We start from the raw sequence: 23,499 nt of genomic DNA on the forward strand, positions 1-23,499 counted from the left end.
GCGGTGCACAAATGCTGCGCAGCTAGCGCCATTCGACGGCCAACACCGCGGTTCCTGGTGTGTCCGCTGTGCCGTGCGTGTGATCATTGCTTGTACAGCCCTCTCGCAGTGTCCGGAGCAAGTATGGTGGGTCTGACACACCGGTGTCAATGTGTTCTTTTTTCCATTTCCAGGAGTGTAGATATCTAGATGCACATTTACTACACTTCAAGAGGCCATCTTTGTGTGTGTTTTTGTGGGGGAGGCGTTATAAAAGGGAATTGTTAAAACCAATAGTTGGATTTCAGAGAGGATAGAATAAGTGCATTGATAGGGAGATTTACGAAACTCTGGAAAATTGGGAAAGAATAAAACCGACTGAGAATGGTGCACCAACAGGAACAAGGGATCTGAAAGAGCAAAAAGGTCCAGAGGTGGATCTAGGTGCAGCATGTTGGGGAATTTCGGAATTACTCCATCCCAGAATAGTCTGTAGAAGCATGAATTCCTTTGCCCCACCTGCCAGTGCTTCATTTAAACTTACGTAATTTTTACTGCTTCTCTACCCCCTCTTTGTTTTCTGATGTTTTATGCCTCCTTTATTGTGATCTCAGTCTCTTATCTATACCTGCTCATGAATTTCACTGGTCAGTTTTTATTTGATCTTTGTGTTTTTAATTTACTTTCTCCCTATTTTTTGTCATCTGTGCTCTTACTTTTACACTTGACATATACATTTGTGTACTGATGTTATTCTTTACTTTTCAGTAACTGGTAACTAGGCAGTGGCTAATTCGTTCCTTGTGCTGCACACTCTGACAAATGTTAACCCTTTGTCTTGTTCACGATGGCAGCCTTTGATATTGACCTGACTATTTCCCTAGGTTGTGCTCTCTTTCATTAGTGTCTTAATTTTTTGCCGTTACATCACTTTTTACCTGAATTAATTTTGGTCCCATTGAGTTTTGACCTACAGTTTCAATTTTTTAAATTTCTTCCCACCCCTCTCTGTAGTGTGGATCTGCTGCCTACAGTGTTGTTGACCCTCAAGAGCAATAATTGTATTGACTCAGATATGCATATGTGCACTTAAGATGGTAGCCAATCCAACATTGTGTGGTTTTTATGTACCGCACAGGGATCACACTTAGGCCTGACTTGGTAGGTCATTGCATATGCCAAGGAGTAGATACCCATCTCCTAGGAGCATGAGGATTTGTGGCAATGGCTATCATACTAGATGACCTTTGCTGTGGCTGGGTGGCATGCATGGGAGAGCTCTTGATTGGAGTAGGTGGCATCAGGGTGGACATTTTGCACATGAAACATACCAGATTTACTGAGCAGGGTAGCACACTGGTTTGCACAATGGACTCACATTCGAGAGGACGACAGTTTTAAGCCGCATCCGGCCATTCTCATTTAGGTTTGCTGTGATTTCACTAAATCACTTAGTACAAATGCTGGGATGGTTCCTTCTAAAGGGCGTGGCCAATTTCCTTCTCCATCCTTCCCCAATGTGAGCTTGTGCTCCGTCTCTAATGACCTCATTGTTGATGGGATCTCCTCCTCCTCCTCCTCCTCCTCCTCCTCCTCCTCCTATCACAGTGAACCAACACAGTGGCAATTCCAACAGACAGGTCTTTACCTAATACCTGGTGTGTATCTGAAAAGAGAGAGAGGCTTTTATGACGCCAAAACTTTTTTTTTCGTTTTTTAAGAGGAAAAATATGGAGAAGTTGGGGGAAATTTTTCAAAGGATTCCTATTAAGGACACCTCTGCTCCTAATCTCAAACTCTTCAGGTGTATGAATGGCTGGGTGTCATAACAGTGATTATTGCCCCCACATAAAATTATGAATATTGTACAGGAAGTTCTTTCGCAGGAACCTTACTTTTGAGACAGACAAGAAGCACCAAGCTAATCTCGAACAGCGAGGTTTACATTTTGTCAGCTGTATACAACAGATACACGCTCTTTCATCTTAGCCATTGAAGGAAATGTACTACCAGAAAAGTTAGTTATGGTGTACAGGTGTGATGTGAAACCTTATGTCACATGTGAGGTATTACTGATGTTTATGCTTGGGCCATCCTTCTTCATGGCCAGCCCTAAAATGTGATAACTGAAGATCACTCCACGAGGGTCGTTCTTTTGCGCCACCACGGTTGTGTGTCAGGTGTACTGAACTCCTTCCTCCACGGTCACTAATTTATTTAGTATTTAAAAAAGAGAAGAAAATGCCTGCCATACTGAGGCATCCTGTCGACATGATGACCAATTGTGCAAAAGTCGCTGCTGTCAGCAGTTCAAACCGGATATACCGACACTCTCCGGTCTTGATTCCTGCAACACCACTTCAGACACCTACCGGTAACAGAGCTCGTCCCCAGCATACCTGTCCCCTGAAACCAGCCAATAGCTAAATGAGCCACCCCTGTTAGTGGATAAACCCTCTTCAAGAAATTCAGCTGTGAAACAAGAGGTGGAGGGGGAGCACCAGAGGAAGAAGAATTGTCAAAGGTTATTCCAGTGACCCTGGAGGCGTCGGTTCCCCCACAATGCCGGATTCTGAGCCAGTGTTCATTTCGACATTGTCCTGCTCTCACCAGTGACAGACAGCAGTCTGGGGACATGATCAGTCCTCCTGGCCCCACACCTTCACCATGATGATCAAATGGACCTATAACAGATACTACATTTACCAGCCAGAACTGCAGCAAGGAATTTCCTCTTGTTGTGCAGTGTGTATGACCCTCAAAGAAATACGCTTCACTGATGTCCATTGCCCAGAGCTTTGTGGTTGCCGTGCATTCTCAGAGTTGTACTAGCCCCAGGCGGACAACTGAAGGTGTGTTTATGTTGGTTCACATAGATGTCGTCAGTGAGTGGATTCTCCTCTTTACCGTGTTCCAAGCACTAGTGGTCCAAGTGCAAACCATCCCAGCGATCAACACTTGTAGCATTCATTCACATTCAAGTAGGGCACTTATTTCCTTTAAGATGACCACCTTAATCCTGCTTTTCTTCTGCCTGAAGATTTCAGTGCATGCCACTCCCGTGGGCAAGTAACACTATCTGGATGGTGTCTTCTGATCAGCTTCTTTCCGATCTCGCTCTGTGCCTCCTCAGTGACAGTACTCCTTCCCTCTTCAGCACTGCTCATGGCGGTACTAAAACTATCAATCTTATGATCTTTTCTCCCAACCTTGGTGCTTTGGTATGTTAGTCCCTTCACTATGATCATTGGCACAATGACCACTTGCTGGTGGTTATGTCTCTTCTTTGTTGCTGCTAGGTAGCCCAATTAGCTTTATGCTCTCTTTGAGAGCAACTGGCAGTTAAATATCTCTGCTGTCACTTTCACCCCCTTAGTGCGATCGAAATTGGACTATGGAAGCATAGTTTACTCCTCTGCTCGGCCGCCTATTCTTCGGCGTCTCGACTCTATCCACCACCGTGGATTGCGTTTAGTGTCTGGAGCTTTTTACACCAGACCTGTGGAAAGCTTTTATGCTGAGACTGCTGAACCTCCCCTGTCCAATCGACGAGCTGTCCTTCTGAGTCGTTATGCTAGCCATCTGTCTTCCATGCCTGCTAATCCGGCCCATGACATTTTTTTCGACGCCTCCTTGGATTTAGGGTATGCAGGCCGCCCTTCCTCCCTACTACCACCACCGGGAGTCCGCTTCCGTCAACTGCTCCATTTTCTTTCTTTCCACTTTTCTAAAACTTTCTTGACAACTTGGGGTACAGCTCCGCCTTGGCTCCGTCCCCGGACCTGCCTGCTCCGTGACCTTTGTCAGTTTCCCAAGGATGGTACCCCTTCACATGTTTATCATCGGGCATTTACTGCTCTATGTGCACAAATGAAGGAAGCCACATTTATTTACACTGATGGCTCAAAAACATTGTTTGGTGTAGGGAGTGCCTATATTGTTGGCGACATCCCAAATCGATTTCGGCTTCCCGACCAGTGTTCGGTTTATACTGCGGAGCTTTACGCTGTTCTCCAGGCTGTCGAATACATTCGTCGCCCTCAGCAGATACAGTGTGTTATCTGTTCAGATTCTCTCAGCTCTCTCCTCAGTCTCCAAGCTCTCTACCCTGTCCACCCTTTGGTCCACCGGATTCAGAACTGCCTCCACTTGCTCCACTTGGGGGGCGTCTCTGTGGCATTCCTCTGGATCCCAGGACACGTTGGTATCTGTGGAAATGAGGCGGCCAATATAGCGGCCAAGGCTGCAGTCTCTCTTCTTCAGCCAGCTATTTGCATGATTGATTCCCTTCGCCGATCTACGGAGTGTTTTATGTCATCGTGTTGCTCTTTTATGGCGCACACACATTGGTCGGCACTTCCCAATAATAAATTGCGGGGTGTGAAAGCTCTTCCCTGTGCTTGGACTTCTTCCTCCCGAACGCGTCGTCGGGAGGAGGTAATTTTAACTAGACTCCGGATAGGGCACTGTCTATTTAGCCATCGACATCTTTTAAGTGGCGATGCTCCCCCACTCTGTCCCCACTGCTCTCAGCTGTGGACGGTAAGACACCTTTTACTTGAGTGCCCCTATTTTACTCTGTTACGCGCCCATCTACAGCTGTCACCTGATATATCTTCCAATTTAGCAGATGACACGCGCTCAGCTGATCGCGTTCTCGAGTTTATTAGTGCCAGTGAGATGACGTCAGTCATTTGAAGCTCTTTTTGGGGACAACCAACCCCCTTCTATAGTGTTTTTTAAGCTTTTCTTCTGTTTTTAGTTTCTCCAATTTTTTGAGTTTCGTTCCCATTGCTGCTGGTTTCCAGTTTCGTTTTTTTTACCTTTTCCTAAGTCACAGACCGGGCACTAATGACCGTAGCAGTTTTGTGCCCAAAAACCATAACAACAAAAAAAAAAAAAACTTTCACCCCCTCTGTCAGTTTGCAGCGGCAAGGTTGTGGGAGACATCTCCAACACAATCGGCTGCACCAGTGGAATTGCTATTCCTTTTTCTTCGGGTACACTCTATTGCCGGCCAGCCCCACGATGGACCACAGACGTTGCAACAGTTACTCAAGATGTCGTAGGCCCCTGCAACTTATTGAGTGGCTCCTTCGCTGACCGCCCTCCTCACTTTTAAGCGGCACTGTATGAAGGCTCGTCGCCTACTTAAGTGAAGTAAGAACGTGCGCCACCTTCTGCCAGGTATGGGCCAAGCTCCATAGTCCAATGGGCCACCAAAGATCAACCACTATTCAAAGTTTCCTCCTTCATACCTGTGTGTCTGTTCTGGCTGAACACCTTGCAACCAACTTTAAGCCATTGTCAATGCCCTCCCCTTACCTGGCTACTTTCCTAACATGGAAACAAATTGAAGACATCTTCCTATATTTCAGCCCCTGCCAAGCTGAATTATATAATGAACCTTTCACTGACTGTGAACTGCATCAGACTCTTGCCTCATCTCATCCTATGGCCCCTGCCCTGATATCAATTCGTAATGAGATGATCAGACATCTGAATGTTACTCAAAGTTTACATCTGCTCACTGTCTTTAAACATATTTGGCTTGAAGGTGTCTTCTCATCACAATAGCAAGATACAATCATCGTCTCAATCCTTAAGCCAAGCAAGAACCCAACGTATATCGACAACTACCATGGTGCAAATTAGTATGCGCATGCATGGTTTTGTTTAGTGATGAAACCCACTTTCATTTGGATGGGTTCGTCAATAAGCAAAATTCGTGCATTTGGAGGACTGAGAATCCACATTTCATACCAGGAAGTCTCTTCGCCCTCAATGGGTGACTGTGTGATGTGCAATGTCCAATCGTGGAATAATTGGTGTGATATTTATTGATGGCATGAAGACTATCAAATGATATGTAAAGGTTTTGGAAAATGATTTCCTCCCCATTATCTGAAGTGACCCTGATTGCAAAAAGATGTGGTTCATGCAAGTGGAGCTAGACTCCATTGAAGCAGGAGAGTGTTTGATGTCCTGGGGGAGCATTTTGGGGACCACATTCTGGCTCTGGGGGTATCCAGAGGCCACTGGCATGGGCCGCCATATTCTACAAACCTGAACACATCAGACTCCTTTATGTGGAGCTATATAAAGGACAAGGTGTACAAGAATAACCCCAAAAACATTGCTGAGCTGAAAACAGCCGTCCAGGAGATCATTGACAGCATAAATGTTCAGACACTTCAGCGGGTCACGCGGAATTTTGCTATTCGTCTGCACCACATCATCACCAATGATGGCAGGCATATCAAACATGTCATAACCTAAATCCGAATGTCTGTAGTGACGTTTACATGTTGAATAAAGTTTGTGCAAGCCTGAGTTTGTAACTAATAACTAATTTACTTTTTTTCCATATAGTTCAATAATTGTCGCTCTGTATGAACTTATAGTGTGTTTGTGGTGTAGCCAGTAGCCATAAACAGGGCCCAACATTTTATTAAACAGGTATCTTTGGGCCATGTTTAAATTTGTGGTGACTTGATGAGCATTCTCCGTGCTTTTGATCAGTGTTACTCTTGTCACCCTGTGATATGTGCTATTTATGACCTATCCTTGAACTTTGTTATGCAGCCTGCTCAGTTGTATATCTCTGGACCCCCTAGGTCATATGGGTATCCCTGGGAATGAACTGACAGACTTTTTGGCTAAAGAAACGATTGCTCATTCCACATTTGCTTTGATGATCCCAGGTGCGGATTTGCGAGTGCAAATAAGGGCTCTGCTCCTGCTCACTCAGAAATGGAATAACATGGTGGATTACTGCCTCATCTAATAAACTCCACACCATCAAGAAGACTACCACTGTATGGTACTCGTCATTCCAGTCCTCTACTATGTTGCATCTGCTTCGGTCATCCCCAGACTAACTATAGTTTTAGTTTATGTAGCAAGCCACCCCCAAAATGTGAATGCAGAGTCTTGCAGACAGTAGCTCAGATCCTGGTGGAATGCCCCCTCCTTATGGTGCTCCATGGTAAATGTAGTCTTCTAAATTCTTTGCCTCTCATATCACCATATGATTCACAGTCAGTTGAACCGGTTCTCTGTTATCTCCATAAAAAGTGGTTTTTATTCAGAGATTTAAGGTTTTAAACTACCTATGTGGCGAGGGCTGGGTGGTTGAAGTTGGGGCAGCTTCCACTGGATGCTAGGTGTAGGGGATATGCCTCCTTTGCCAGCTGCATCTTCCATTCCTATTTTACTCTATTTTAAGTGCTTGTTAGATGTTTGCTTCTTTTCCTGCCCCACCCTATTTTCCATTTTAGAGGTAGCAATCTGTTAAATAGTGGGTGTTCTTTAGTGCCTTGGTTCAGGGATGGAGCCTGCCCCTTTCACATGCAGAGCCCTGTGGATACCCACCTGCTGCCTTCCCTGTTTGTCCTATCTACTTTCTATTTTTGATGGTCCAACTGATGCCCATTACATTTTTAGCCTTCTCACTTTAGTTCTGAATGTCCTGACTAGAAGGCATCCTTTGCTCAGTCTTCACCCTTAATTGTGTGGCAGGGGTCAGGTGCGGGTGGGATATCTCTCGCGATGGATGAGTCCAGGGGGCCAATTTTCTGCTCTGATCTGTGTACTGTCCCATTTCATATACTTCTGAAACTATTTCTCAGCTCTGATACCATCAAAACACGTCTCTGGTGGACATCACTGACTCCAGATGACCTACCCCTGGGCAGAGTGACTTGAAGATGACCTTCACAGCTTAGTCTCTTAACCCACAACTAACTAACCAACCAACCATGATTTTATGTATTAGTTTTCATAATTTTCTAACATTATTTAGTTTCTTTGACTATTTTTCACATTACAGTACTTCATTGAGCACTCTATGTTCATTATTTAATTGTTTTATGTCTTTCCATTAAACATTAGTCAACAGCCAGAAATGTCTAACTTAATTTGGTCTTTATAGGTTAAAATACTGGTACCAAACAGCACTGCTGGCATGATTATCGGCAAGGGTGGGAATTACATCAAGCAAATTAAAGAGGAGAGTGGTTCATACGTCCAGATTTCTCAAAAAGCAAAAGATCAGACTCTTCAGGAGAGATGCATAACTGTCATTGGTATGTATGCTGTTTCCATATTTTCAAATTACTCAATTTTATTTGATGAAAGTGAGTAATATCAGGTTTTAAATAAATGTTTTTCTTTTTGTACAGGTGACATGGAAAGCAATAAGACTGCTTGCAGAATGATTTTGGTAAAAATTGTTGAAGACCCTCAAAGTGGTAGTTGCCTTAATGTAAGTTATGCAGATGTTTCTGGCCCTGTTGCTAATTATAATCCAACAGGCTCTCCATATGCTAATAGTGGACAGCATACACCTATGCATTCTGGTACATTCAGCTCAACTGCCAGTCTGAATACTACAGGTGGGTTGCTTGTTTGCACATTGGTGTTAAATATTTGGTTATTGTCGTTGATCACTTGCAAGGTGCCACTGTCAGATTAATTGCACGATTGCATATTGTAAAACATTTAAAAATTACCATCACTACACACACACACACACACACACACACACACACACGCACACGCACACACCATCCTGTCCCACCCCTCCCCTCTCTACTTCTCCCCTTGTGTGGTGGAGGGGCTTCAAAATTATATCCGATGGGCTCTATGGAAGGTGCAGATATGCAGCAGTAACACACACTTTTCAGAGCATGACTGTCATGTGCAATAGAGAGATAAGACAAGAGGTCATCAGTGGCAGAACATAAAAATGAGTGGACAGGTATATGAAATTACAGCATCCTTGTATATTTGCTAATGAATTACTTACCATAACATAAGAGGGAATTGATGTAATTGATAGAATGGCGCCTTAGTGTCAGTGATGGATACAATCTTTCTTTGTCCTGGTTGGCAACTATAGTTGTCCTACAGCATTTGTGCTTGTACAGCTGCTGTAAACATTGCAGTTGAAGCATGAGAGACACTTGAAAATATAAACTGCCTCCTTGAGTTTGAAGGGCAGTGATATGCCACAGCAACTGGTTTCTTCATGTTCATCAATCTATCAGTAAAATAAAACCAAAACTGACCACCAATAAAGCACTTTATTCACGTATTCCTAACCTTAGCACCCATTCAAATGATGTATTTTATGAAACTCTTGGGATGTGATGTAGAGCAGGGGGAAAAAAAATATTGAAAGACAATGGCCACAGATGTCTTTGTTCAGATATAAAATTCCCATATTCTGTCTGCTTTAATAAATGATTTTGTCGGGTTAAAAAATATAAACAGGCAGTTTGAGAGCGTGTGTCTGGAGATTTCTTGTAAGTCTGAACTCAAACTTTTGGAATGTGGGATTTTGCTTCACAAATTGAAGAATAGTTTAAGTGAACTTGTGCTATAATTTGAGCTCTTAATCACATTTGAGTGATGCAGACTTGAAACCCCCATGTTGCCAGTCTATATACATTTTTGTTTACATAATTTCACATGAATGCTGCATGTTTCCCCAACAATATAATGGCAGATGTTTTCTATGTCCTCAAAATAAAAATTGTTTTATGTTGCTGTAAAATTTCAGATAATTTGAGGCCTCGCATTCTGCTAGAGTTATATATGTAGACAATCACAGCTCATAGAATGTAGTATTTTGTAGCCTGTTGGTATTAACTTTAAAAATAGTCATCAGGAAATTAATTTTGCTCTTTTCTTTCTCACAGTTGGAGGCATGCTACTAAACGGACTAAACCTAAGCTTGAATTTAGGATCACCAACAGCAGGTACATCATTGACAACACAGTTACTGGAACACATCCAAGTCGTGTTACGTGGAAGTGGCTTTTCGGAACAAGCGACAGGAGAAATAACAGCTGCAATGAGCACGTTGGCTCGCTATGGAATCCTCGGCATGGGCCTCGGTCTGGCAGGTGCAGGGACAGCAGCTGGGGGCAGTGGTCCAGCTGGCTACTTAGGAGCAGATGCACCTGCGTCAGCAGCAAATGGTGGTGGCGCCTTTGGGCCCATCGGCACGGTGCGTAATAGTGCGCCGCGGTGGTGACGGGACTGACTGGCGCGCTCTCAGGTTATACTCAACAGATGGCCGCTTACGAAGTGGCCCTAGATAAAAACAAAGCCTTCTGAATTAGTACATTGAAGTTTAAATTATTTATCTCTCATTATGAGAGTCAGTTACTTGTCTTATTCTTAAATTATGGCAGCCTTTCTAGAAAACACACACAATTTGTATTGTTTATTTTATTATTATTATTATTATTTTTATGGTTCGTAATGTGTGAACACAAATGAACATGTAGAGCCATGGGCAGAACTGTAGTATTCTTTGTTTACTCAGTGTTGTTTTTCATTTTGTATACTTTCATCTTGTAAGCAATCTCCTTTGCAGAATACTGAAGGCCACACAAAAAGTTTCATTAAAATTGACTCTCATTGCTGAAGTATAAAGTCATTTTTCACAGATAGTGACCACAGTTCCACACAGTTATTCATACTTTCTCCTCCATAGTATTGAGCAAGGATATTTCTTATCCTCTGGATTTGTGAGCCTTTTGGACATACTTGTATGAAGTTGTTTTATCCAAGAGTTTGTATTGATCATTATAAACATCTTAATGTAGATTGAGCCAATAATAAACTTTCATTCTACTCACGTAACTGCATTTGAACATGAAGCTTAATTTCCTTTGTGTTTGTCACATTAACGTAAATCCTAGCTTATCATGAAACTGCCAAGTTTCTTTTATGAAACTTGGTATCATTACAGTCAGGTATTCTTGACGATTTTTCTGTACTGTACCATTTTAGACATACAGGTAGACTGCATAATTTTCTTCAACCTTTAATTAGTTATGGAGTAAATGTAAGGTAAAATTCAGGTAAACAGACTTTTAGCTTCAAATAATAATAACGCAAGAACCAGGTTTGTCATTTTTGGAGTGCTGTATGTACTTGTTAGGAATATGACTTAAGACATTATGCCCATGCACACTCTGTTAGTTTGCTAGCGTGACAGGACATGTATAAATGCCTTTATGGATGCAGCACGGGGCTAAAAGCAGTACTTTAATTCATATACTTTAGTGTTGATTAATTGATATGTGCAACGTTATTCATGTTTGATTATTCTATTTTGTTAGAGGTGGTATATGTTTCAGTATATAGACTTTTGCCAATCACTGATGCAGTGATGCCTGTAATATGTCCCTAATATTGTGGTGTGGGCTACAGCCTTGTCAGAGTAGAATGTTGTTTTTTATTCTTGTTCATTTTTATGTTGAATGGGGAGGGGGGGGGGGGAGATGGATAAGAGGATAAGAATCTTACTGCTTGTTGTATGGACTGGTTTTTTGATTACTGCATCCAGAGCTTGGGCTATTTAATTCAAGAATATAGTAAGAGAAGTTATATATTAGAATAGCTAATCTTCTGTATAGTTAGGAAGGGGGGAAGAAAGAAAGATTGTGTTTAACGCCCTGTCAACATCGAGGTCATTAGAGACCCGAGCACAACCTCGGGTGGTGTCAAGAAGGGGGAAGGAAATCAGCTATGCCCTTTCTAAGGAACCATCCTGGAATTTGCCTGGAGTGATATAGGGAAATCACAGAAAACCTAAATCTGCATTGCCGGACGCGGGTTTGAACAGTCGTCTTTCCGAATGCAAGTCCAGTGTGCTAACCACTGCGCCACCTCGCTCGGTCCCTTCTGTACAGCAGCAGGGAGGTATGTCAACATTGAGACCCTGGAAACAGAAAATAAACAACAAAATTGTTGTGATTATGATGGGTAGGAAGTTCTCTACACTTGACTTGGTGACAAACTGTTCAGGAGTTATCATGTATAATGATTGTTCTATAAAAACAGTGAGGCTGTAAAAGATATTAGTGCAGCATTCAGTAACAAAATCTTTCTTTTATTCCTTAATCTTACTGTAAAGATATATGCACTTCTCCCGTGTGTGTGTGTGTGTGTGTGTGGGGGGGGGGGGGGGGGTTAGGCATGCTTTTTAGTAAACAAACAGATTGTAACAGCTGTAGAAATTTCAGTTGAAGAAGGTAACATCTTTAGTAATCTGTACTCTTTATATGTATAAACGGAGGTGGTAAATTACTTACACCTTGTTTACAGCCTTTTTTCAGTTAGATTGTCCCACTCTTTTACGTTTCAGTCGTAACAAACGCATACCTCAAGAACTGAAATTTGCTAGGTATTGTCCCCTTCATCCTGGGTTCACTATTTAGAAACAACATAGCCAACAGCAGTATGTCTGTTTTGCGTAGGACTTGGTATTTGAGAACCAGAAGAGCGCCCATTGTCATCTTCAAATCAACCTTGAAAGTGATGGTGGAGATAGTACCGCATTGTTTAAGCTTCTTGGTGCATTAGCTTATTATTACTAAAGGGTCTAAATGCATAATTGTAGCTGTGGCGTTATCAGTGGAGCAAATGACAAGCTCTCTTCCCACCTTTTAACAGCTTTATGCCAGTGGAAACATGCAGTGCGAGACATGTAGACTGACCATAAACTTTGAGGATCTTAAGTTTCTGAAACATTCTTCTTAAATGGAGTGCAACGCTTCATAAAGCCTTTTTGACTGTTCCCTTGATTATCAATTGAATTTTGAGAACCATAGTACCTGGTGTAAGTTGCTGCCACTTTGTAATATAAACATTGACCGTTCAGTATTGAATGACACACACATACTTCTGTAGAATAGCGTCTTTATTGGGCAGCACTCACACCAGGTGTCAATAAACCGTTAGATAGATGTTTAAAAGTATGCCCTGTCATCTTGATACTCTGCAGTCTTCCGTAATGTTGCACAGTCCGCATGGTTCTTATTGCCCGGCATGAAAATTTATTACCAATCTGATCATGTTTGTGTACAATATTCTTAGTAGCCTGGCCTCATCAGTTGAAATTTTAACCTTTTGAATATTTTGTGGTAAGAGGCAGTAACTGCCATGTGATAAAACTCTCAATAAAATCAGAATCATTAAATATGGGAGCAAAATTTTTTCTGTTTCTGTTGCTTGGGCGTACAGTATTATGTGAACTGTGCATTATTACAGAACACACTTTCAGAGAAAAATGGACTCAATAAGGTTTTATAAAGGAAAAAACTATTATATTTCAAAACCGCATTTTATGCTTGCTGAAAGTAACACAGTTCACACTTTGTCTGGTTTTTGTCATTGGGCATAACTCTTGGAAACAAGTGTTTTCATCACTGCATATTTGGTGTGTTGTTGTTTCTTCTCAGCAGTGAAACTTTCGTTTTACTTCTTTTCTTCATCTAAATTCTTATGACATATGTTTGTTTATTCTTATTCTGTTTGTACAATTTCCTCTTCATACTTTCAGAACCCTTGCACATTGGTTATTTTCATTCTATGTTGTGCTTTTTTTCCAATGATCAGGTCTCTTTTGTTGTCATGTTCATTGTCTGCAAGTAAACAGTCACAATCACCACCATAGAAATGTATTTTTGCTGTATGTTTATGAATTAGGAACAAAAATATACAGATGAGACCCTGCCTTTTCTGATTGGCTTCTCTATCCAAACTTCGCCATTTGTAAATTTTCTTTCCTTTTTAGCTCTGAGGGAAATGACTGGTACTGTGGTTATGGTACTCTACTTTTATGTTTTGTTCATATTCCTGCCTGGACATAATAGTGTAGGTTGTGTGTGGTTCACTTACTTGTGACAGAATTCGAGATGGTTCCTTAAATGAAGCCAATAAGTTTCTTTCCTTCAGACTTGATCCTAACTTTGAGTTCTGTCTAATGCCTTCAACACTGCTGGGACATGGAGTTCGTAATCTTCCTTCCTTCTTTTATAGTCCCTTTCACCTGTGATGCTTTTCTTTGAGACAAACTATCATAAGGGAAGCTGCAATTATAGGTTCTTTCTTTGTCTTGTCCCAGTTTAGAAAATCATTTCCTTTCTGCAAATTAAGTGTAACCTCTTTTCTTCCTTATAATAGTCGAAACTAAATAAGTGTCAAACATAATGTATGTAATGTGTATTTACCAACTATTGAAAGCTTATTGTCAACATCAAGCTGTTTTATATTCAAGACATTACCTGTGAGAGCTTTTCGTGTTGCCCAAGAAGAAATTTTAACATAAATTATGAATACTGTAGGCAGTATTCATTATCATTTAATGCTGCCATTTTGCTTGTTAAAGATTTATTTTGGTGTAATATAAAACACGAATTGTAGTAAATATAGCCACAAATGGAAGAAATATGCTGAAATACATACAAACTGAAATTTATGTGTAAAATATACAAAGTTCCCAGACATTATCTCATCCATCCGTGTTCAGTATCTCTCATCATGAAACAAGCTGTCAGGGTTGTAGAATTAGTGAAACTATATGCGATATCAAAAGGAAAATTCAATTCATAAAACTAAAAAATTATAAAGATGCTGAATGGATGTCCAACACTTTGTAATATCAGCCATCCTCACATTGATAGAGAAGCAGATATTATAAAGCTGCAATATTAACTAATTATTGTTAGACTGCTATAAACAGTTTGACCATGATCAGTCTAAATCTGACAGTCAGTCTTATCTGATAAGAGTACAAGTTTTGTGGATGGTAATAACTATCCTTTATATGTAGAAGAAATTTAGCACTGTTTGAATATTTGGATATCTGCTGCTTTCAGTCAGCATGAAAAGTAGTTTAATTGTACTGTTTTTGTGTTCCCTGCTCATAGTTCACAAAGTAAAATAGAAATACCTTTCTACCACTAACGGTGGCCAGTGTCAGTAAATGATGTAAAACATTTTCTGTAATCATGTCAAAGGAAATATTTAGTATCAAATATTTTGATGCAGGTTGTGGAATTAAACTAGGGGTGATGCACTTCTTCAAACTGAGGTGAAACTGGATCCAGGTGAAAAATCTACACGTAAAGAGTGAGAGCCAGAGCCTAGGTGGATGTTCAAATAATGAATTCTAATACGAGAATAATGATTTTTTGATACATATTGTGTACCTTAGAAAATAATAAGGGATCCTGTTTTGAAGGGCTTGCTTTAAAGGTATAGTCTAACTATATTGATCTAGACAAATTCTTAAGTGAATGCACCTTACAGCTATAAGCTTTCCATACCTCCGAGGTGTTACTGTTCCTTAACGAGAAGCTTTGTTATTAATGACATGAACAAAAGTAGGAGGGGGTCAAACTAGTACTGGTAGTAGTAGTAGTAGTAGTAGTAGTATGAGTGACAAGGTCAATGGGGCATACGATAAACAATCTGATCAAAAATATTAGAAAGAAATCATACCATCAGCAGTACAATTGTATATTTATTCTCTACCGGTTTCAGTAGCAACAACCATATTTACAGCAGATAGTATACATGAATGAATCAAAAATACATTTTCATCAAATACTATACAACCAAATGTAGAACAAACGTAACTGTCATAAGAGTCTGCCTGAACATAATCCGTGTAAACGTGCTGTGCATTAGCGCAATTACGGAAATGTATCGTGGATGGGAACTTCACACTTGATAAAAGTAACTTGAATTATTAAGTGTAATGTTCTCACCAAATGTGCATTACTGTAATTGTGCTCATGTACAAAATGTTTATATGGATTATGTTCAGGCAGACTCTTGTGATAGTTATGTATGTTTTACATTTAGTTGTATAGTATTTGAGGAAAATGTAAATATGATCCAATAATGTATACTGTTTTTGTCCTTTGAAGGTGGTTGTTATAACTCAAACCGGTAGACAATAATTATAAAGTTGTACAACTGATAGTGCAAATAAGACTGAAGAGTCACCTAAGCAAAGTCTTACTGATGCAAAGTATCAGTACACCCTTAATGTAATGCAGAATTGACTGTTAGATGCCAGGAGAGGCAGATCTACCAGCATAAAAGGAGGTGGAGAGTATTGTTTGCAAGTAGAGAAGCAGTAATGCCAGAATGGGTGGGTCAGGACAGCTCAAGGACTTCAAGTGTGGGCTAGTATTGGATGTCACCCGAGTAACAAATTCATCAAACATTTCAACCCTTCTAAAGCTGGTCGAGTAGACTGTTGATGATGTGATAGTGAAGTGGAAACATGAAGGAACAATCACAACTAACCAAGACTTCATAGAGTGGGACGGTTGAGCATTGCAGAGGGTGGTTGTAAAAAATCTGCGAAGACTTCAGTTGGCGAGCTCCAAAGTGCTGCCAGCAATCCACCTAGCACAATAACAATGTATAGGGAGTTTTGAACAATGGGGTACATTGGCTGAGCAGCTCCTTGTCAGCCGTACTTTTTTTGTAGTCATTGCTAAGTGATGCTTGAGGTAGTATAAAGATCTAAGCCACTGGGCAGCAGATGATTGGAACCAAGTAATTTGGAGGGATGGATCTTGCTATATCCTGTGCTAATCTGATGGAGGGTTTGGGTTTGGAGACTGTTTCCTGTCATCATGTGAAAAGTGCAGGAGGTTGTTTTGTAGTATGGGGTATGAACCCTGTATTGTGATTGAGGAAAATATTTTACAGCATTGTGTGCTGTGTACAGTAGAGGAGCAGTTTGGAAACCTCGTACTGTTTGTATCGGCATGACAGTGCACCCTATCATAAAGCAGCATCTGTAATAGAAAATGATTTGTGGACAGCATCATTCCCGAAATGGACTGGTCAATCCACAGTCCTGTCCTGAAGCCAACGGAACACCTTTGGAATGAGTTATAATGTTGACTTTGCTCCAGACCCCAGCTTCCAATGTCAGTATCTTCTCTGGTTTTGGCTCATGAGGAAGAAACAGCTGCCATTCCTTCAGACATTCAGACACCTCCGTGAAAGTTTCCCCAGCAGAACTCGAGCCATCATAAAAACGAAGGGTGACACACCCCATAATAATGTCCATTAATAGTAGCAGTACAGAGTACCCTCTGCCACACACTGTACAGTGGCTTGTGGAGTATCTGTGTAGATGTAGAATAGATGTAAGGGTATTTTTGATGCAACACAAGTTCTTTGTTGTGCGAGTAGAGTGCTGAAAAATCATGCTAATGTAATCTGAGTAGTATGTGTCTACACTGTATGTACTGTAGCATTCGGGTGTAGTGTGCATTATGAACTTCATTATGTAGTTTTGCATGAGACTGATAATGACAGAGGCAGGAAGAGAGCAGGACTACTCAGGGGAAGTAACAGAGATTGGTTTAGAAAGTTTTACAAATATTTAAGATTTCAGTTAAATGTGTGGTATATTCTGTTAAAAAGTATTGCCATCAAATTGTTTTGTTTTGACACATTTGCAAGATCCATTTCACAGTTGCATAATGAAGGCACTGTTGTTACAAAGCAAAGAAGTTGCCGTAAATGTGCTCTCAAACATACTTATTTCGCATCTATTAATAGCAAGTTATAGTCTGGTAACTCATCACGTACTCTCCTTTCATGCTTATCTCAGTTCTGTGTAAAAATAACCTATTCTTATAAAATATTATAGTGTCCTCGAAATTTTTTTTCTGGAAGTAACCCAAACATCACTTGCTGGATCCAATTTTACCAAGAAAACTATATTATTCCACACCTATTGCCTTGACAATAGAAAGTAGGCATATCTTTACTCACACTCCATGAATATGGGAATTGATTTTCAAGAAAATGTTTTATCTGACAGTTCAGGTGACTATTGAAGGTCATTGATGTAGTGCATTACTTATTATTATTATTATTATTATTATTATTATCATCATTACAGATGTCATGCATTCAGCATACACAATGAATATTATTTTGAGGGATCAATTTACCACTCATTTTTTAAAAATTACCTGCATACCTCACATTTTCATATTAAGTGACTTTGAAAATTGTTCTGCATCTTTAATACATTTTGGGTTTCTATAGCACTTCTTTCAGTGCAGAGGTCCAATAGTTTTACTACTTTTTGCACTTCCCAGTTTAGTTAATATAGTTTATGTTGTCTTGGAATAGTATGCAAGAGTGTATTTTACATCATAATAAGAAATTAATATAGTTTATGTTGTCTTGGAATAGTATGCAAGAGTGTATTTTACATCATAATAAGAAATACTAAATGCTAGTTTGAGTATTAATAGATCAATGTGACATGAAAACCAAGCAACACTTTGGTCAGAGCAAGTTTGGCAAGAACTATTTGGTGTCAACTGTTTAGTTCAGTCAGGTTTTTACCTGTTGGGTTTCATTGGATTTTCACAGTTTAATACTGATAAACCAGCTGTATGAAACAAAGTGAATGAACAGAATACTTTTGTGGTGGTGGGAATAAGTGAAGTGCAGTAGCAGAATGAATTGGAATTCTGGTCAGGTGAGAACAAGGTTACTAACACTGTTGAATAGGGTTAATACAGCAGTAGGTCTAATAATGAGTAGGAATGCAGGTTGATTACTATGTACAGCACAGTGAAGGCATTATCGTAGGCAAAATACACACAGCCATGACACACAACACTAATAAAAATGTAAATGCATACTAACTCCACATAATGAGGGGAATAAAAAATTGTATGATGTGAGAAAAGAAGTTATTCAGTTTCTTAAGGGATAAGAAATTTTAATTCTGATGAACAACAGAAATCAGTAGCAGGAAAGGGATAAATGAGAGATCTTGGACTGGGGGAAAGGAATGAAAGAATTTTGCACGTATCACAATGTAATCATTGCAAACTCATCTTCGTAGTGTTTATAGATTTAGACAAAGCTTAGGACAGTGTTGACTGGACTACTCTTTGAACTAATTTAGGTAGGAGGGAAAAATAGTAATCGGTTTCTGTCAAAGTAGAAAGATGTTAAAAGAGAGGCAGACGGAGCAAGGCAGGGCTGTAGCCTGTCACTGAGGTTATTCCCTATGCACATTGAGGAAGCAGTAAAGGAAACAAAAAATAAATTAGGAGACAATATTGAAGTTCAGTGAGAGAAATAAAAACATTGTTGTTTACTGATGATGATGTAACTCTTTCAGATATGGCAAAGGACTTGTTGAAGGGAATAGTTTATTAATATCGTAAAAAAATATTAGGAAGATGAATATAAAAAGGTGATAGTGTAGCTAGTTCAATTGGTCAATGCCTATAGAATTGGATTAGGAAGTGAAGGCATTATAAATGTTAGATAAGTTTTTCTGTTTGGGCAGAACAATGTCAGTGTTGAAGAAAAGAAGAGTTAAAATGCAGGCTACCAGCAGCTAGGAATGTGATTCTGAAAAAATATATTAACATTGGATATAAATAACCCTTTCCACACAGGACTCAAATGAAATGGATTTACCTGAATATTTTGACCTACACACATCACAGGGATCCTGCACATTCAATGTTTGCTGATTGGAAACAAGGAAACCGACTCAGGTCTGTGTGAAAACAATGTGTGGGAAATGTTTGTGTGTTTGAAAATATTTTCTGGAAGTATTTGTCATGAATGTAGCATTGCATGGATGCGAAACATGGATGATAAACAGTACAGACAATAACAGTGTAGGAACTTTAGAAGTGTGGTGCTTCAAAAATTTGCTAAAGATTAGGTGGGTGAACAGGGTAACCAATTAGGAGGTTGGGAATAAAAGATCTTTAAGGTACAACTTGGCTAAAAGAAGGGATATGTTGGTAGGACATATCCTGAGGCATCGAGGATACATAATTTGGTAGTTTAGGAAAATATGGCAGTTAAAAACGGTAAAGGATGTTGGCTGCAGTAATTATGGGAAGGTGGAGAAGTACCCATGACAGACTAGCACGGAGCGTTACATCAAACCAATCTTCAGACTGAGGACCACAGCAACAACACTTTGGTTGTTTTTTTTTGCAGTAAAATTCCAATGAGGTGGTTTCTCTATGATATCCGGTCTTCCAAGAGTACTAGTACCACTTGGTATGCAGAGTAACTGCGAAGTTCAACTAATAACGGAGAGGTGCTATCAGAACTGAAGTTGCAAGAGCAAGTTGTCAGTTGTGCTTGCATAGCTCAATTAGTAAGGGCATTTTCAGCAATAGGCAGTGTAGAGTGCTGTTCCAGCACACAATTTTAATTTTCCAGGAAGTTCCTATAGAGAAAGTTTAAAACTTGTGAAATCATTAGATAAATGGTTGAATGCCTAAGCTGATTCTAAAATATTGAATAGTGAAGTACATATTTTCTAGAATGTAAAATTGTTCATCAGATTAGAATATGTAATAGGCATGCCCTAATTCGCATGTTTGTGGTAATCAAAGTAAAATATTAGAGGGCCATTATAAAGATTGATATCTCTCTCTCTCTCTCTCTCTCTCTCTCTCTCTCTCTCTCTCTCTCTCTCTCTCTGGGTTGGTTGGTCGTAGAACTGTGTAGTGACTCCTTTTTTCATTCAGGAATTTCCTTTTCCATTTATTTCACCGCAAGCCTGTTTCTATATTGTGTAACTTTTTTTATGCAAGGTTAAATGGAAATGAAAGACTTTATTTACACGTATAATCTATTTCAGATGTACAAAGTTAAGTGGAGATCATGCAAGTGTTCCACAGCATTTCACCCAAGATGACCTTGATGAATGTCACAAAATATTGTATTTTCTTATGGTATGCGTCAAGCCTCGAACTTCAGTGTGATCACTGTGTGTGGAACTTGTCACTAAATTTCCCAGGAAGTAATGAAAATTACTGTTATATAGATTTCACTCAATTAACATTAGGCAGAAGATGGGCTTTGTTTTTAAGAAAATTATCAAAGGTGGTTGAATTTACAGTAAAGATAATGTCATAGTAAGGAGCTACATCACATTATTCTTTGCATTAATCTGAAGTGAGTAACTATTATAATGCTGTACTTGTGACATGAAAGTATCTGACTAAATTAAGTTCCTCCTAATATCACGCATATAAGTAAAGTCCTGTGTGAGGAAACACTTCCATGTAACCTCAGAGACATATCAAACAGCCTCAGTTTCAAAACTGAGCTAATGGCTTATCACTTGAAATAATGATAGATCTGCCCTTACTTTTATCTGACAAGGATACCTAAGAACTTGTTCTCTTTGATTTTCTTCACATTTACAGAATGCCCAGACAAAAATTTCTAAAAGCAGTAAGATGCAATACTTGAAACTGCCTTCGCAAATAAAAATATTTCTGAGTGCTGCTAGCCACAAAAAATTTTCAGTGCGTTAAAATGACCCCTGTCGTTAATTGTGTAACGTAGAAGTCTCGTAATCGTAAAGTCACTGGTTTGATTCCTGGTAGTAACAACTGAAAATATTAATGAACAAATATTGAAGAATACTTTTCAATAAAAATATCATCTTTTGTATTTAATTACTAACCACATGAAAAATTGGTACACAAATGCAAAACATCAAATATAAAATAAAAGTAAGTTTTTTATTTCTAGAGACTGAACAGCATTGTTGAGATATATATATATAATGTTGTCATTTAATGATAAGGAATTTCAAATGTTTGTACCAAATTTATTTTCATACAACCAGTAATTAAAAGTAAAAAAAGTTTTATTAAAATTATGATTCAGTATTTGTTAACATTTCCATTAGATTATAGTAAAAAATTTAAATAAAAGTAGAAAAAGTTGCTACTAATGAGAATTGAACCAGTGATTTTGCAATTATGGCTTGTATAATGTGCATTCATGTACCGGGAATAATGCTAATAAACTCAAAATGTTTTGTACTTAACTGTGCTCGGAGATAGTCTTAATCTTGAATTTTTTGTAGGTTGTAGAATTTTTTTTTCTGATGTCTACACATTGACCTTCAGATTATTTACATATGAAGAAAATCAGAGAGAGTAATAAGGAGCACTTGTGAGTCCATGACATGATACTCTGCAATCCTAATATTGTTACCAAAAGTCAGAAAAAGGAGGCAGTGTTTGCCTTCCTGGTTAGTTTTGATAAATACAAAGTAGATATTACAAGTAAAGTAGGTGTTAAATAAAAATGTGGATGTCTGCACTGTAAACGTCGGGTATCTACTGCAGTGTAAGAGAGGGTCTTAAGGCTATAGTACGGCCAGGGTAAACAAGTAAATAAGTAACAATTTAATTTGGAAAAAATAGAAGAAATTGACTAGGAGAGCTACAAAGGCCATTGCCAATTATGGCCAAGATAAAACAGACTCTGAGGTGTTGGTGTAAAAGATGTATGCCAGGATTTCACACCAAATGTTAGTTCAACCAACAGCTGAAGTATTTCAGAACATTTTTTGTTCTTTACGGTGTCATTCTATAATCATAGAGTGGGACTGAGAATGTAAACATATTTTTGATTGCGAATGGAGCATTACAGTACCAGTGAAATGAATTTCAGTGAAGGTTATAAACCCCAAACAGTTGCACTGAAATGTCTATTACGATTACTGATGTTAGGATATTTAATGTTTTGTAATATTGTGGCCAAAACTTGTTGAGTTTGCTATTGAAGCATTACATTTGCGCCTTTCTGCTAGACTGTTGCATTGTGCCTGCCCACAAATGAGATGCGTGCCAGCTAAGACGGTTAGAGTGTAATCAACCTTAAAGTACCTGTAAACTTCAGTAAGAACTTTCATGTAAACACTACATAATAAACAATAACGAAAGCTTATCCTTCCTAGTAATATGATGTAATTTTGTTGCAAATGAGATTCCAATGTCAACATGTTGGATACAAAACAGTCAAAGCAACTATGAACAGTGGCCTAAGGGAAGTCCTGCATCAAACTTTTTAAGGACCATTAGCAAGGTAAAGGTGCACCCGTGACATTTGTGTCACATAGTAGAAGTGTTTCTTTTACCTCCTCTAATAACTCTATAAATTTGTATATGCATTTTTTTACACACTGTGTACGTAATTAGATGTATATGACAGTTGATAACGATCATGTAGTTCAAATCTGCCAAGAGCAATGACAAATTTTATTCAGATGATAGCCCCAGTGGAATTGTGATATCTTTAATTAAATGTTTGATGGCTGTGCTGCAGTCAAACATAAAGAAGATAATTGAAATGTATCACTGGAATAAAATTGACCTTGTTTAAATATATAAGTAGTTTACAGACTGACATAGCATGAAAAATCACACAGAAGATAACACAACCTGAAATGAGGTTGATGAGTAAGGATGGTGATGCCAGCAACCGAAAGATCATCATCAAGAGTGAGTCTATGGCAGAAGTAAAAATAAGGCAAATAGAAACAAAAATATGTCGGAAATTTTAAAAGGGTACTGAATTAAGAAATTTTGTAGGTGAACAGCAATGCAAGTAACAGACGAAGTACAAATTGAGTTTCAACTGATGAAAGGCACTGTGTGTGTGTGTGTGTGTGTGTGTGTGTGTGTGTGTGTTTGGGGGAGGGGCATTTTTAAGTGATAGTAAGGCAAAAAAGCAGCTTTACCTTCCTTCCAGCCTTCTGATCAGACTTACCAAGTGAGTTTGGGGGGGGGGGGGGTGTACTGTGTAATTTGAATTTTGAACCCCATTGCAATTTCGTATTTTTCACGTTGATGAGCAAGCCAGAAGTGGGAGATT

At 39.2% G+C, this 23,499-nt stretch overlaps 1 protein-coding gene across 5 annotated transcripts in view; it reads left to right on the forward strand.

Annotated features, from left to right (window-relative positions):
- LOC126482335 (RNA-binding protein Pasilla) overlaps positions 1–23,499 on the forward strand; it is a 92,571-nt gene that overhangs the window by 63,781 nt on the left and 5,291 nt on the right. For all 5 annotated transcript variants that reach the window (XM_050106403.1, XM_050106398.1, XM_050106400.1 and 2 more), the window contains 3 exons: positions 7,913–8,066; positions 8,163–8,375; positions 9,684–9,994. In XM_050106403.1, coding sequence (XP_049962360.1) covers positions 7,913–8,066; positions 8,163–8,375; positions 9,684–9,994 — 678 coding nt within the window. The remainder of the gene's footprint in view (positions 1–7,912; positions 8,067–8,162; positions 8,376–9,683; positions 9,995–23,499) is intronic.

The sequence above is a fragment of the Schistocerca serialis genome, chromosome 5 (genome assembly GCF_023864345.2).
Source record: "Schistocerca serialis cubense isolate TAMUIC-IGC-003099 chromosome 5, iqSchSeri2.2, whole genome shotgun sequence".
Classification (NCBI taxonomy): Eukaryota; Metazoa; Arthropoda; class Insecta; order Orthoptera; family Acrididae; genus Schistocerca; species Schistocerca serialis.